Source organism: Nematolebias whitei, chromosome 4 (genome assembly GCF_014905685.2).
Source record: "Nematolebias whitei isolate Nwh7 chromosome 4, NemWhi1, whole genome shotgun sequence".
Taxonomy (NCBI): Eukaryota; Metazoa; Chordata; class Actinopteri; order Cyprinodontiformes; family Rivulidae; genus Nematolebias; species Nematolebias whitei.
Genome location: NC_056501.1, coordinates 35,613,928 through 35,628,711, shown reverse-complemented (window position 1 = coordinate 35,628,711; position 14,784 = coordinate 35,613,928). Strand labels below are relative to the sequence as shown.

The following is a 14,784-nucleotide window of genomic DNA, read 5'->3' as shown; positions in this document are numbered from 1 at the left end:
AGGTGACTACAGGTAAAAACAGGTGACTATAGGTAACTACAGGCAACTACAGGTAACCACAGGTAACTACAGATAAACACAGATGACCGCAGGTGACTATAGGCAACTACAGATAAGCACAGGTAACTTACAGTTAACTATACATAACCACAGGTAACTACAGGTAACCACAGGTAACTTACAGGTAACTATAACCACAGGTAACTAGACATAACTACAGGTAACTACAGATAACTACAGGTGAGCAGTTGATCACAGGATCATTACTGTGTGAAAATGAGTTTAGGTAGGTAAGAGTATTTCCAGGATCTGTGGTACCTGTCTAATTCCTGGGTACTTCTCTGTCATCAGTTTGTCCATTTCGCTGTCAAAGACAATGTTGACGTGGCTCTGCAAGTGGATCCACACGTTGTACAATTTTTCAGGTAGCGTCTGTCCAACAATCCCAGAGAGAAAAATCTCATCTTCTGGATCTGCAGCCTGAAAGAAAAACATTTATCACTCTGAAAACTAACACACAGCCCGGTGTTTCTAGCGTCGCCTCACCTGTGCCTGCTCAGAACTCTTTTCTCCTGCAATGAGAGCCAGTAGTTTTCTGATGACCCCGCAGTCCTTCATCACAGCCTGCATGTTGACCGTCTGACCATTGGTGAACATCTGGTCGCCCAGTCGGTTGATGGGACGATACCTGATGTGGACAGGATGAGAGCAGTCGTTAGAAGAGCTATGGCCCTGTGTGCAGCCCATCAAAACAAACGGTGGAAGTACCTGCAGGGTGGGACCAGCAGCAGCTCCAGGAAGAACAGGTCTGGACCGAAACCTTTCTGTCCCTCGTTGGACTCCGTGGTCTCTTCCAGTCCGGGAAACAGACACTTCAGGAAGAACCCTTAATAAAATAAGATAGAACTTTATGAACAGGAAAAGACTATATCTGTTGTTCTGTCTTTAAAAAATAAACTCTGACAAAGTTCTTTTTAGTCGTTTTCCTTTGTAATCTTCCTGTGAAACAGCAAATTCAAACAAAGTGCATTAACAGATAGGAAAGACAAGAAAAGCATCCTGAAACTAAAGAGAAATCCCTGAAAATGAGCACAGATCATTAGAATAGGACCAAGTGATAACTGCAGTCAGAGCTGACGTGACTTCAGCTCTTCACCATAACAGGGTTTAAAGTAAACATGCTCTCTGAAAAGCGCAAACAACTGCTTTTAACAACACACAAGTCAACTTCAAGTAACAATGACTTAAATGACATTTCATAGTATTTTAACTTAAACAAGGTAAAATATGTGCCCCAGAGTATTGCCCTGCAGCTAAAAAAAACCCTTCAAAAACAACACATTTCAGTCAATTAATTTACAAGAAATTTAAAATAGTTGATATCACAATCTAAAAGGAAGAAGTTGCACAAAGCTGGTTTAAGGACTCCCAGCGTTCTCAATAACTTTTAGAGTAGGAGGCTGGAGTCATTTTCTAATATCAACACAAAGATGTTAGACTGGTGGGGGTCTGGGCGTCCTCCAACAGAAGACTGAATAAAGTAGATGCCATTTCCTGCATTCTGGTGCATTTTAATGGGTTGTTAAACATCTATGTTTACCTACATAAACGCTTGATTCAATAACTATTTTAGAGAGCAACAAGTAGCAGCCTGACCAACAGCTCTCCTTGTGTGATTAGAGCATGCTCTGCTTCTCTCGAGCATCCTAACCCCCCACCCTGGTCCACAACCGCCAGCTCTAACGTAGCACTAAACTAGTGCACAACACAGAAGTGTCTCCCACTCCTCCCCTGCCCCGTCGACAAAAAACCCAGAAGAGATGAGCGCCCTGCCAAGCCAAGTGACCGAGGAGAAACACTGCAAGGTTTATCGTTAGTAACCAGGAAAACCCAGAGTGGACTTTTAACGGTTTGAATATTCTCCTATTAATCAAGTGGAATGGATTCATTCACAAAGAAAAAGAAACAGCACTGGGTGAACTGATATTTAATGGTAAATGTGTGTGTGGTGGTGTCCAAACAATTTTTTTTAAATGTGAGGGGGACACGTCTCATTCTCGTCCCTTCTCATATAATTGATGTGACGCCTATGCTTACCAGCGTCACAGGCATGAAAATAATGAAGTCACAATCAGCAGCAGCTATCAATCAGTTTGTAGAGATAACATACATTTACAAGAATCTAATAAAGAATTATTTCACAGTTAATGTATCTTTATTATTTATTTTGCAGCAGTCCCAGCTGAATGCATTTAGCTCACAAACCTCAGTTTTCTGTAACTACAGACATTATCTTATTTGAATAAGATGGTTTTAACCCTTTAACTTTATTCATGTTCCTCAGGGAAAATCAACCACGTTATTTAACTGATCAAAAATACTAGTTTAAATATGGCAATTGAGGGCGTACCAAAGAGACCATCTTAGCACCAACATAACTGGTTTGTTCCACTTTGGAGTAAGCTGTTGGGGGAAGAATCAGTTTTGTGTTGTATTTCATTGACTGATGAAGCCTTCCGGATCGAAGGGGGAAATTTAACACAAAAAAAAAAAAAAAAAAAACTGTCCAGATGACCTGACTGAAAAATGTTGGATTGTATACCTGGATTATTGAGCATGGACTTTGTTGTTTTCAACCAGTTTGACACGACTAGTTTAAATACTTCCTCCACAATAAAACAATCAATAAAACCAAACTAGTGAGTCTTGTAGAGCTGTCAGCCTCAAATAAATATATCTAATTTAAATAATGATTTTTATTTTAATGCTTTAAGGTTTTTAGATTAAAACCTCTACACTACAATTTGTTTTTTAATTGACAAAGTATTTATTTTATGGTACTTTTTTTGTAAAGTGTATTTTACTCCATTAGTCAACATCCACATCTCCAGAGCTCAAAACTGATGCCTGGTTCTGTTGATCCAGTCAGAGTGGCTCTGGACCCCCTCCTCTGCAGAGTCAGACCTCCTAGTGGGGCTCGGTCAACTCTTCCTCCCTTTCCTCTTCTAAAACAAATCATGGTCATCCTCTTCATCACCCACTCACTCCTGCTGTCGCTGACTTCATCGCGCTGAACTCCACTCAACTTCTGCGTCTTTTTCTTCTTCTTCCTGTAGATATTTTGGTTCTTGACAAATAACTTGGAGCCTCCGTCAGAAAGGACAGGGGGAGGTAGTTTACCTGTTCGGCGGGGGTGGGAGGTGAAAGTGGAGGGTGATGGGGATGTTTTGTCCCTAAGACTGCTCGTCTTTGCTGCAGCCTCTCGCTCCAACGTGCATGTGACGATGACAAATCAGAAAAGATGTGGCGTGGATTATTTATCATAACTCTGATTTGACTTGGCCGATCAACAAGATTTAAAAACTGGCGTGTAGTTTCAAGTCTGTACTTTTGACCCAAATTAAAATGGAGTCACTGAGATGCTGTCTTTCCCGCTAGAGTGACTGCGACTCGGTGTGAGTCAAGTGACTCACGCACCTGCGCTTCAAATCGCTTCAAATGGGGAAAAAAAGGTCAGTCAGAGTAGGCGGTGCAATCACCACCTGTTATTGAGACGGCAGAGCACCACTTGTTTTTAATTGTGCTCTCAAGTAAAACTGTATTTTGTCCCGGTGTGACAAACTCCATCTTCTCATAGTGCATTTGATTTGACCGCGAAGCTGCATACATCCACCGCCTTGCTTTTCTACGACCCGCCTTACTGTTAGTGATTGGTCAAGACAACGTGAGCTTCGATGTGATTGGATGTAATCTCTGTCTCTCAACTAAAGTTCAGAGATGGACCGTCGCGCTCTCAAGCTGGAAATCCAGCCCCCGGCCAGAGCGCTTTAAGTCATACAGTAAACATTTTAAACTTCAGCTCTTCTCATAGAACCTCGCCTCAGCTTTAAACGCTCTGCTTACCTTCCTTCTCCCACACTTTGGTGATGTGTTCTTGGGCTGTGCTGGCCGTCAGGAAGATTCTCTTCCCAGACACCAGATCTGCAACAGAAGCTCTGGTTACTGCATGTAGAAAACATCTTCCAACAGCAAGTTAATGTAAAGATCAGGCGTCAACAGAACAACAGGCCCAATCTGTTCTGTCCTGGATTTTCAGATTGACGGGTCCAAAGCCCTTTAAACTTGACTAGAACAGATCAGTTCAGACCACATTTACAGGTACCAGACCAGACCACCGCAGCTGCATTTCTAGAGCACTCTGAGCGACCACAGAACCAAAGTTCTGCTCAGTTACAGCTCATAAAACAAGAGAGCAGAGCTGTTTCCATAGTTTCTGTAGTCTGAACTAGGGATACACGATATCGGCTGATATTAGCAATAAAGTTAAATATCGGACATCGGCCATTCCATCAAAAATAACAGATATAAAAGGCTTCTGTTTCAAGTTATTTTTTAATTTAAGAAACTTTCAAGTATATCTATTAATGCACTGATACCAGTACTTACGCGCTTTTCATTTGTCACTTGTGAAAAGGTTGAGTTTAGATTTGTGAAAATTTACAAATTTGCAAGGTTTGAGTGTTGTCACAGTGTTAGAGAAATTAAATGTCACAAATAAATTTGACATTAAACATAATCCAAGTTGAAGTGTTTCATCTAGGGGTGCACCGATAAATCGGCCCCGATTTCCTTAATTTTGGGAAATCGGCTGATACTTGCACGAAAAACCGATTTTACCAATTTTTTTTAGTTTTAACAACAATTGTCTGAACTTTGTTTACATTTCCGAGCACTACCTCATGGCCAGTTAAAACAAGTTGATATTGTTTTTATGATATTGTTCAAGGGTATGTTTTTCAACAAAATTATATTAGAAAATTGAAGGTGCATTGTGACCTTTTGACACCTGACAGCGTCGCTTATAAAACAAAATCAGTATCGGCAGGTCGGGCTTTTTAGAAATTGGTGATCGGCCAGAAAACTGCAATCGGTGCACCCCTAGCTTCATCATTTTAAGCCTCTTTTTCAGCATCTGCATTTGGTAGCAGGCCAAACTGACAAAGACCATGCAGAATAATGTAGTATTTTAATTCCACTGCAGAGAAAGCTATGTAGTTTCTGTAGGTAGGTCTAGGAAGAAAATATCGATACTGGCATTGGTTATCGGCCAAATAAGTTTTAACATATCGGCCAAAAATCCAATATTGTTCATCCCTAGTCTGAACGCAAACTGCCCTGTTTGAAACTGCCTTCATCACATTTAAGAGCAGATATCCTGATGCATGCTCAATAATCCAGGTAGAAAAATCTAAAAAAGTTAAATCTGGTCCTCTGGACATTCGTTTTGTTTTTTTGAATGTCCAGAGGACCAGATTTAACTTTTTTAGATTTAAGAGCAGAGTTAGAGACACTTTAGCTCTTCTAGTTAAAAAAGGCTCAGCACATGATAAATCTCTCTCACTGCTTTTTACACCAGAGTTTAAACAGGACCATCTCATGTTGACAAAAGTTAACTGTGTTAAGCACAGTCTAATGTGTTAGCTCTCAGAGTGTCTGTTAGGGATGACTCTCAGCTACTACAGCACCTCATTTAAGTTCAGGAAGTATAAAATTCAGTGAGTTACATAAATCTGTGTTCTGTGTAACTCAGGTTTTGAATTTGATAAGTACTGAACACATGTTTGACATGTTACCGTGGGCGCCCCGCCCCGTGTACCAGCTCAGGATGTGCAGGATTTCACTAACTAAATACATTTTACAACTTTTAATTTATTGTTATCCATAATAAAAGTGTTATAAAGTACATTTAAACAGCTTGTTCTTGGAGTTTTAAAAACGTCATTACTGCAGAAATACTGGACCTTATTTGAAACAGTTAATCTCAGTGACTTTTTTAAATTTGTCGGTTTCAGCATGTTTTAAAAGAAATAAAGCTTCAAAACATCGGATTTCTTTAAACTGCTAGTTATGTGAGGCTGGAACAGTCCCAGATTTAAACATGACAGTTTGGAACAGGACTCACCGTTTGGTTTGGTTTGTGTTCCTGATGGCAAGGTGACAATGAGCTTACTGTTGTGTTCACGTCGCACTGTACACCTGCCCCCCCTACACACACACACACACACACAGTTACAATGGCACACCTGGAGCTGATGTTAAAACTGTCTCAGGTGAGGTGTTTACCTGCAGTAAGGACACTTCCTGATCTTCATTTGATTCTTCCAGAAGTCACTGATCAGGCTGCTCTTCTTCTCAACCAGGTGTTTAATCTGACAAACAAAATCAACCCTCTGTAGTCTGACACTTTAGCCGTGTATCCAGGAAGAACACGTGGTGCACCTGCAACTGAGTGTTGGAGTGTTAAGACTCACGGGTCTGGAGTTTTCTGGACGTTCAGTGTTTGCTCCAACTATCCTGTCTGTAAACCCGTTCAGCACTTCTTTAATCTCATCTCCTGTGGTTTTTGGGTTCTCCTCCAGGTGCTGAGACACACAAACACTTCCAGAGTTAACAACAACCATAAACAACTCTTCCTACGTCTGATCCAAAGTTCTGTTCTGTCAAGGCTTTATACCGCATCACTCTAGTCAGAGTTTCCCCGAGGTCACTTCTCTTCTGTGATTTTTGTCAACCGGGGTGGGGGATGTGGGGGTGGGAGGATTGGGGTGGAGACACATCTGTGTTGCTGGCAGTTGTCAACCAGGGGGGCTGCATGCGAGGTGGAGCGCTACATCTGTTTTTAGCTAGCACATCTGTATTGTACGGTACAAGCTTAGCGCAACGCCACTGCCAGCAGATGTCGACAGGGGGGTTGAGTGAAGGACATTTTGGTCGGCAGGGCACTCGGTTCTGTTGACAGGGCGGGGCGCCCTCCTTGGATAACAGTTGGGGAAACACTGCTAGTAGTACTATTAAGGTTGGGCAATGAGTCTCGAGAATCAATTGGAACTGGGACTAACATTACGATTCTCCCTGAATTGTTCAAATTTTTTATTTTCGATGCACAGTCCGACTGGAAGAAGCCGCCGCCGAACACCAACGAAGAAGAATCCGCAAGAAGTGTTTGCATACATGGAGTGAGTGACTGCGATCGAAAGTGTGGTTTAACTTTAATAAATGAAATGACCAGTCGGCTCAGTGCAGCACTTACAATAATTTTATATCGTGCAAAGGAAGGTGCACGTCTAACGCTTCCGGGTTCATGGTGTAGAAGTAACAGAGTGGCCCATCTTTGACGCGCTGAACCAGCGTATTTTCGCTGCGTCCTCCTTCGGCTCAGACCCTCAGAATCAGGTAAATAAAACTATAAACTACGTCTCATACCAACATTAAGGCAGCTAACAAGTTATCTATCCATCCATCCATCCATTTTCTTCCGCTTATCCGGGGTCGGGTCGCGGGGGTAGCGACCTAAGTAGGGAGGCCCAGACTTCCCTCTCCCCAGCCACTTGGGCCAGCTCTTCCGGGGGAATCCTGAGGCGTTCCCAGGCCAGCCGAAAAACATAGTCCCTCCAGCGTGCCCTGGGTCTCCTCCCGGTGGGACGTGTCCGGAACACCTCACCAGGGAGGCGTCCAGGAGGCATTCTAAACAGATGCCCGAGCCACCTCAACTGGCTCCTCTCGACGTGGAGAAGCAGCGGCTCTACTCTGAGTCCCTCCTGGATGATCGAGCTTCTCACCCTGTCTCTAAGGGAGAGCCCAGACACCCTGCGGAGAAAACACATTTTGGCCGCTTGTATTCGAGAGCTCGTTCTTTCGGTCACAACCCAAAGCTCATGACCATAGATGAGGGTAGGACCTCCTCCCTAACCCAGAGAGGGCACTCTACCCTTTTCCAGCTCAAGACCATGGCCTCGGATTTGGAGGAACTGATCTTCATCCCGGCCGCGTCGCACTCGGCTGCAAATTGCTCCAGCGAAAGCTGTAGATCACAATCTGATGAAGCCAATAGGACCACATCATCTGCAAAAAGCAGAGAAGCAATCCTAAGGCCACCAAAACGGAGCTCCTCAACACCTTGGCTGCACCTAGAAATTCTGTCCAAAAAAGTTATGAACAGAATTGGTGACAAAGGGCAACCTTGGCGGAGTCCAACTCTCACCGGAAACAAGCCCGACTTGCTGCCGGCAATGCGGACTAGACTCTGATGGATGACGTTGTCTGGCAGCAGATCCAGAGAAAGCTGACTGAGCAGGTGAAATGTCATTCATGCACAACTGTCCTTTTTTTTGCTATTAAAATCTGAAATCTAAATACTAGTAATGTTCTTTGTGGTCAACAGAGGAAGACTGTGGAGATGATAGGGTCACCATGCAGTCTGAGGAAAGGCCTGAGAATGAGGGAGTAGAGGAAGAGGAGGAGAGTGTAAGTGTGTGATAGATGAAATTATATACATACATTCTCAATCTTAATAATGATCATGCCTTTAATAATCCCTCTTTACTGATAATACTGATGAACCTATTGGTTGTTTAGGAACCGTCTCCCTGCAGTCTGTCCAGAAAGTCTCCACTGGAGGAGCTTTTTGCTGAGGAAGAGGCACAACATAATGTATCAGCTTCATGTCCATGAAGAAATAAGTGGAGAGAGGGCTGCAGCTGTACCAGGACATTCCACCAGCCATTCTGTCTGAGGATCCTGCTGATGCTGGTGGAACCAACACAAGACTTATCCTTTGCTGTCAGATCGTGCTTTCTCATATTTATGTGTTCAAGCTTCTTCTACACCTTCAAACATGTGTTCTCCACTGCAGGAGACACTGTCTGTCCAGAACGCTCACACATACTGTTCGAGAAGCAGATATGATCATTTTCCTCAACAAGAACCATTTCTGATTTTATACTGTACTTGCTGGTAATCTGGACTGGGTTGTACAAGTTGTTCTTTTTTATAATAATAATTTTGTTTGATATTCTGCAGCAGGTTAGCCCATCAGTGGAATCTCGGTAACATGACTGCAGCATCAGACACTGGACATTTGGAAATGTGTTTCCATGAGGTTATTAAACATAAAGCTCTCTTGTGAAAGTTTATCCCTATGAAAAGAAAATTCATAACATATTGAAGTTCATAAGTTTGATATTTATATACCGATTGAAAATAACCCTGTGAGAAATTCATAGTAAAGTTAACAAAAAGTTCATAAAATTAAAATTCAGAGTTCAAATTATTTCATCCAAAAAGATCTCCGGCTAACTACTGTAGCTCATTTATATAACGTGACCTTTTTAGAACCCTGGCTCTAAAACGAATCTGAATCAAGAATCGATAGGAACTGGAATTGAAACGAGGAATTAAAACTGGAATCGTTCAAACTCAAAGATGCCCAACCCTAAATACTATGTGACAGTACTTATGTTATAATAATTAACATTGTTTTGGTCCTCGCTAAGAATGCCCAGCAGTAACAATAAGTTAAATTAAAGCTTGGAATGTTAAATAGATGTTATAAGACTGCTGAAGGAGCGCAGGCTTCCCTGTGAGTAATTTCAGCACACAGGGTGGACTTACCTGGTTCAGAATGTGTTCGATTTGATAGACTTCCTGCATGGCTCCGTGGTCCACTAACCTGAGCTGGTTCAGCAGCAGGTAGATGGCAGCTCGAGTGCACGTCAACATGTGACATGACAGACAGGAACCACGGATCAACAAGTAGAGCTTCTGTTGGAGACAAGCACAACAAACGCAGCTCATTAACCAGCAGACTCACTGCAGAGGAAACTGTAAAACAAAGTGTCTGTTTTCCAGCGTCTGAGTCAAATGAAGGAGACAAATCTCATTCTGAGTTGAACCTTCAGCCTGGAGAGCTCCAGCTGCCTCCATTAAAACAAACATTTAGTTCAAAACAATGCTGTGTGTTGAGTAGCTTAAATTACATGTTCCTGTGAGAAACTGTAACTGGAGGAGGACGCAGAGTTTCAGAATCCGTGTCCAGGTCGACATGTGCTCACTGTAAACTGACTGATCAACATGTGGAAAAGATTTACAACAACTTATATTCTCTATTGTCATGATTTACAGCCTTCTCATTAACTTAGAGGTGGAGGCTAACAGCTCAAAGTAGGAGGTTGGATTAATTTAAACACAAATGTTCTGTTTGGTGAAAATGTTGGTGAAAGCAGACTGTTTGAATGCTGATCACTGATGAAAATGTTTTACCAGCATCACAGATGTAGCGATATGGGGCTGGATATATATTGTTAATTATAAGTTATGAGTTAAGCTCATAAGATATGCATGTATTATGCAAATAACCTTGTTGTGTGGGCACCACCTCTCTCTTGGAGAGGAAAAATCAGTCTCTATTTAACCCAAATCAATATAAACTGAAACATGAGTTCTTTTCTCATGTTTAAAGAATATCTAATCAAGTAATACACACAGATATGCCAAAATAATCACAAATTCAGTTGATTTTATGTATTTTATTATAAAAATAATAATCTGTTATATATATATATATATATGATGAAAGATATGCATGACAAAAGTTAACTGAATATCAAATTGCTTTGAATCAAAGGTCTAATTGATTATTCAAATTAGTGAAACTTAAAAGGCAGATTTAGGACTGGTTTCTGTTTGTGAAGTGGTTAAAATGGTCTAAGGTGAGCTAAGTTTGTCTGATAAATTGTGATGTAGGGTCACCAGAAAGGCATTGAAAAGTCTCTCCTACCAGGAAGTAGAGCGTCAGAGCATGGTTCCGACAGCTGCTTAAATGGTGCCAGCCTCAGACATTCCGGTGACTGAGAGGCTGAAGTCTCCTCAAAGTTCACCTGTCATCGTTAGAGGGACGAGGGTCCATATGGTCGTCAGCTGGGATTTACCACTCTGCTGTGTGATGGTTGCCTGGTAGACAGCTCTCGGGTTAATGCCTGGTTCTGGTTAAGCTGGGTTTTTTCTGTATCTTTTGTCCCGTCTCTGCTCAAAGTCATCTGCAGAAAGGATGCTTCTCTCCTTTCTGACGTCCAGTGCAGAAGCTGGGTTTCTTATCTCTCCAGTTCTCTGTTGAAGTGTGTCTCTGTGGAGTTTTTCTCAAAAGCTCCAGTGTAGTGAAGGCTTCGGAGCGTCTCCAAAATGTTGGTTACATACTGTAACCCCAGATTCTATGAGCATAGGCGTAGCCCTTTAAGGCTGTCGCTGATGGGTTTATCCTGTTATGCGATGCATCACACTGAAAAAATTTAGTCCACGCCCACCTGCTGTGTGGGCCCCACCCGATCCGTATAAGTTACGTTAAGAGCGGGTAATCGGCTCCCAAATAGCTTTATTTTTTCTTCAGCCATTCAGGAGCCAGTGAGGCCCGACGCTTAAAGGGCTACGCCTATACTCATAGGATCTGGGGTTACAGTACGTAACCAACATTCTATTTCGTATAGGCTTCGCCCTTTAAGGCTGTCACTGATGGGTTAAGGGCGAAGCGGATGTGGTCCTCGCCTTACTGGGTCCATTCGAACACCGTATGAGACAGACGCATGCCCACAAAAACGTCTTGTCACTCAGCTCCCCATGTGCATAATTACGCATTGCGTAGTTATGTGTGCCATGCACAGACGAATGTTTTGTAACTATGCGTTCTGAAAAACATGAACACCCCAGAAAATTTCAACGGGGAGGGAAGATGTTGAAAAAGGGGGGGGGGGGGGCATGAACCAACTGATTCATGGCTGAACAGTATAAACAGATTAATAATAACAAGTGAACTGATTATTAATCAAATGAACTGATTGGTAACAATAGTCCTGAACTGATTAGTGACAATAGAACCAAAATAACAGACACAACTTGTGACTAATAAAAACATCTCACAATGTGAAGCATGCAGACAGATGTGAGCTTAAACAGAGTTCCATGAAAACAACAATATTCATTCTGTTAGAGCATTAAGGACAGAATGTGTCATGGAACGAACTGTCACATCACACAGATAAAAGCGAATGAATGAGCAGGGTGTTGACCATGCGGCCGCAGTGCAAATATCCTACATTGACATACCATTATGCCAGGCAGTCGAAGATGCGATACCCCTGGTCGAGTGTGCTCTGAGGTTGACAGGAGGCTCTAAATCTGATGCTCTGTAGGCTTCAGAAAAAGGCCTCACACAGCCAGTGTGACAAGCGCTGGGTGGATAACGGGCGACCTGCAGATGCATCTCTATAATGCACAAACAAATGTTGAGTTTGACGCATTACAGCTGTGCGCGCTATGTAACACGTCAACGCTCGCACAGGACAGAGAAGATGGAAAGATGTTTCTTCTTCTGATTGTGGGGGGGAGGGGAAAACCCCTCCAACGATATCACTCTTGATTTAAAAGAGCTCGTGATGTTTTAGGCATAAAGCTGGATTTGGTCTTAGATCAACTGAGCTGCCATCAGCCTGACTTCTAAGACAGCGACAGAGAGGGCAGATAAATCTCTCACCCTCTTAGCGGATGTTAAAGCCAGCAGCAGGGCTGTTTTAAGAGACAAGAATTTAATTGGAACCTGATTCAGTAGCTCAGATGGAACTTAGATCGGGGCTCGCAGGACCAGCGTTAAATCCTACTGTGGAGCAAGTGGGCGTAAAAACAGGCCTGCATCTCTGTACACCTTTTAAAAAACGCTTCATCAAGAGATGATTAAAAGCTGTTCTGTCCCCGAAACCTTTGTGACAGGAAGAGATGGCTGCAGCGTACGTTTTAATCGTGCTGAACGCCAGATTTCTGTCCATCTGCTGCTGCAGAAAGGACAGCATGCCACCTAGTGGACATGAGGTGGCCTCTACACCTTTCTCTGTACAGCAGCGCTGAAAAGCTGTCCACTTTGATGTGAACAGCGCTGTGGTGGATGTAGCGCGTGAATCCTGGATCGTACACACTACATCTTGAGAGAGACCCGTCCTCTCTAAGTGGACCCGCTCAGCGGCCAGACCCAAAGGTGCTGGCCTAATTCTGGGAAATTCCTGATCGCTCCTCCCGCCTGGAGGAGAGCGTCCTCCCTCCACGGCAGTTTCCACGGGCGCCCTGATAACAGGTGTCGTAGAACTGGGAACCATGATGCGTTCACGCGCTCGGGACAGGAGAGCTGTCAGTCCCTCCTCCTGAACTCGGTTCAGAAACCGTGATATCAGAGGGAGTGAGGGAAAAGCGTAAGAAGCATTTTGGGCCACAGACTGTGAGCAAACACGTCCACCCCTAGCGGTGGTTCGTCCCGTGGACTCAGTGAGAACCATAGTTGACATTGAGCATTCTCTCATGTTGCAAACAGGACCACAGCCGCTCGCAAGATTTCTGACGCATCTGAGCTGTCAGCTCTGGATGGAGGGTCCCAGTCCCCATGACGCAAAACGTCCCTGGAGATCACATCCGCCCCCTGTTCAGAACACAGGGGATGTACACTGCTCTGATGGAGAGCAGATTTTGGTGTGCCCAACACAGCAGCTGTCTCTCAAAGTAGGACATTTGGGCTGAGCGTGCACCCCCCTTGCCGGTTATGTATGCAACAGTCACCTGCTGTCTGTGTGAATCAAAGAATGATGATTCCGCAGCATAAAGGCAAAATGTTGAATCAAATTCAAAAACCGTGCGACACTCCAAAAACATTTATATGAGCTGCTGTGTGGGGGACCACAACGCCCCCACAGCTCAAGAAATGTATGTGCCTCTGAGAAGTCTGACAAGTGTGACGTAGGTCTGCTGACGGAAAACAGCTGATATCACTCTGCCGGTTTCACGTGAGTTGCACTGCTGCCACCTGTCTGTAAAAACGGGTCAGCAGCAACAATGTCCAGATAAAGCAGAATTCTCCTCCCTGCTCTGTGTGGTGGCTGCAGAGCGGCTCGATGCATTTTAAATGGAAATGATGTCTCACAGTTCAAAATTGACAAATCTAAGATGAATCTCATCCTTCTGGTCCGTTTGGGACCAGGAAGTGACGAGAGTGGAACCCTGTGTTTTCCTCTCCTTCTGGGACCCTGGAAATTACATTTTTAATCAGAATTTCCTGAGCTTCTGCGAGGGGGGACGAAATCTGTTCTAGAGATGACAGAAAACGTCTCCAGAGTTCCTCCGAACGGGGGGTTTGAGCTGTACTGCAGCGTGAATCCCCTGCTGATAACTGTTCATCCATCCGCCTGGAGCGTGCGCTCGTTGCCACTCCGTGTAACGTCCCGAAAGCGGGCACACATTTATGCTGCGTCACGTTATCTACGGACGCCAAACACCGCCGTCATGTGTGCCTCACTCAGGTTGCGGGCTCACACCTTTGGCGTGCGCTGAGGGAAAAATGCGCGCCCCCCGAACAGGCAGAAACGCTGGGGCTGCTGCGGGTGCACGGCGTACTATGCCGTACACTGGCTGTGGGCTCACATCCATGCTGATGTGAGCTGGTGCGCGCTTAGGGAGAAAAAACGCGTGCCCCCGAGGATGTGGGCCGTGTGCGGGCTGCCGATGCTGCGGGGTGCGGCGCCTCTGTGCTGCGCTCACGCTGGGGAAAGGTGCGCGCCCCTGAGCATGCGGAACCGGTTAGGGTTGCTGCGGGTGCCGCGCTCAGGCTGCGGGCTCATATCCGTGCTGCCACTCCGCGTAACGCTCGGGGAGCGGGTGCGTGTTTACGTGATGCACAATGTCTCACCGCCTCCACCGCTGTCATGCGTCGCGGAGACGTGCTCCGCACACTCATGGGGAGGTTTTTACGAAAAGGCTCTGAAAACGCTTCCGTGCTGTGCTCAGGCTGCGGGCTCGCATCTATGTTGATGTGAGCCGACGTGCGCTGAAGAGGTGTGTGTGCCCTCGTCGACGTTGCGTCTTAGGCCGCAAGGGCGCACGTTTGACGCTGGTGTGGTTAGAGGAAGCAGCGCGCAGCGC

At 44.5% G+C, this 14,784-nt stretch overlaps 1 protein-coding gene across 1 annotated transcript in view; it reads right to left on the bottom strand.

Moving 5' to 3' along the window:
- The window catches only part of polr1a (RNA polymerase I subunit A), a gene marked incomplete at its 5' end in the record, with an annotated part of 52,731 nt that extends 43,131 nt beyond the window's left edge, over positions 1-9,600 (bottom strand). Inside the window, 8 exon segments of the mRNA XM_037675409.1 lie at positions 319-480; positions 547-688; positions 769-886; positions 3,904-3,981; positions 5,963-6,045; positions 6,124-6,209; positions 6,312-6,422; positions 9,451-9,600. Of these exon segments, the coding sequence (XP_037531337.1) occupies positions 319-480; positions 547-688; positions 769-886; positions 3,904-3,981; positions 5,963-6,045; positions 6,124-6,209; positions 6,312-6,422; positions 9,451-9,600 (930 nt within the window).
- Positions 9,601-14,784: the final 5,184 nt, after the last annotated feature.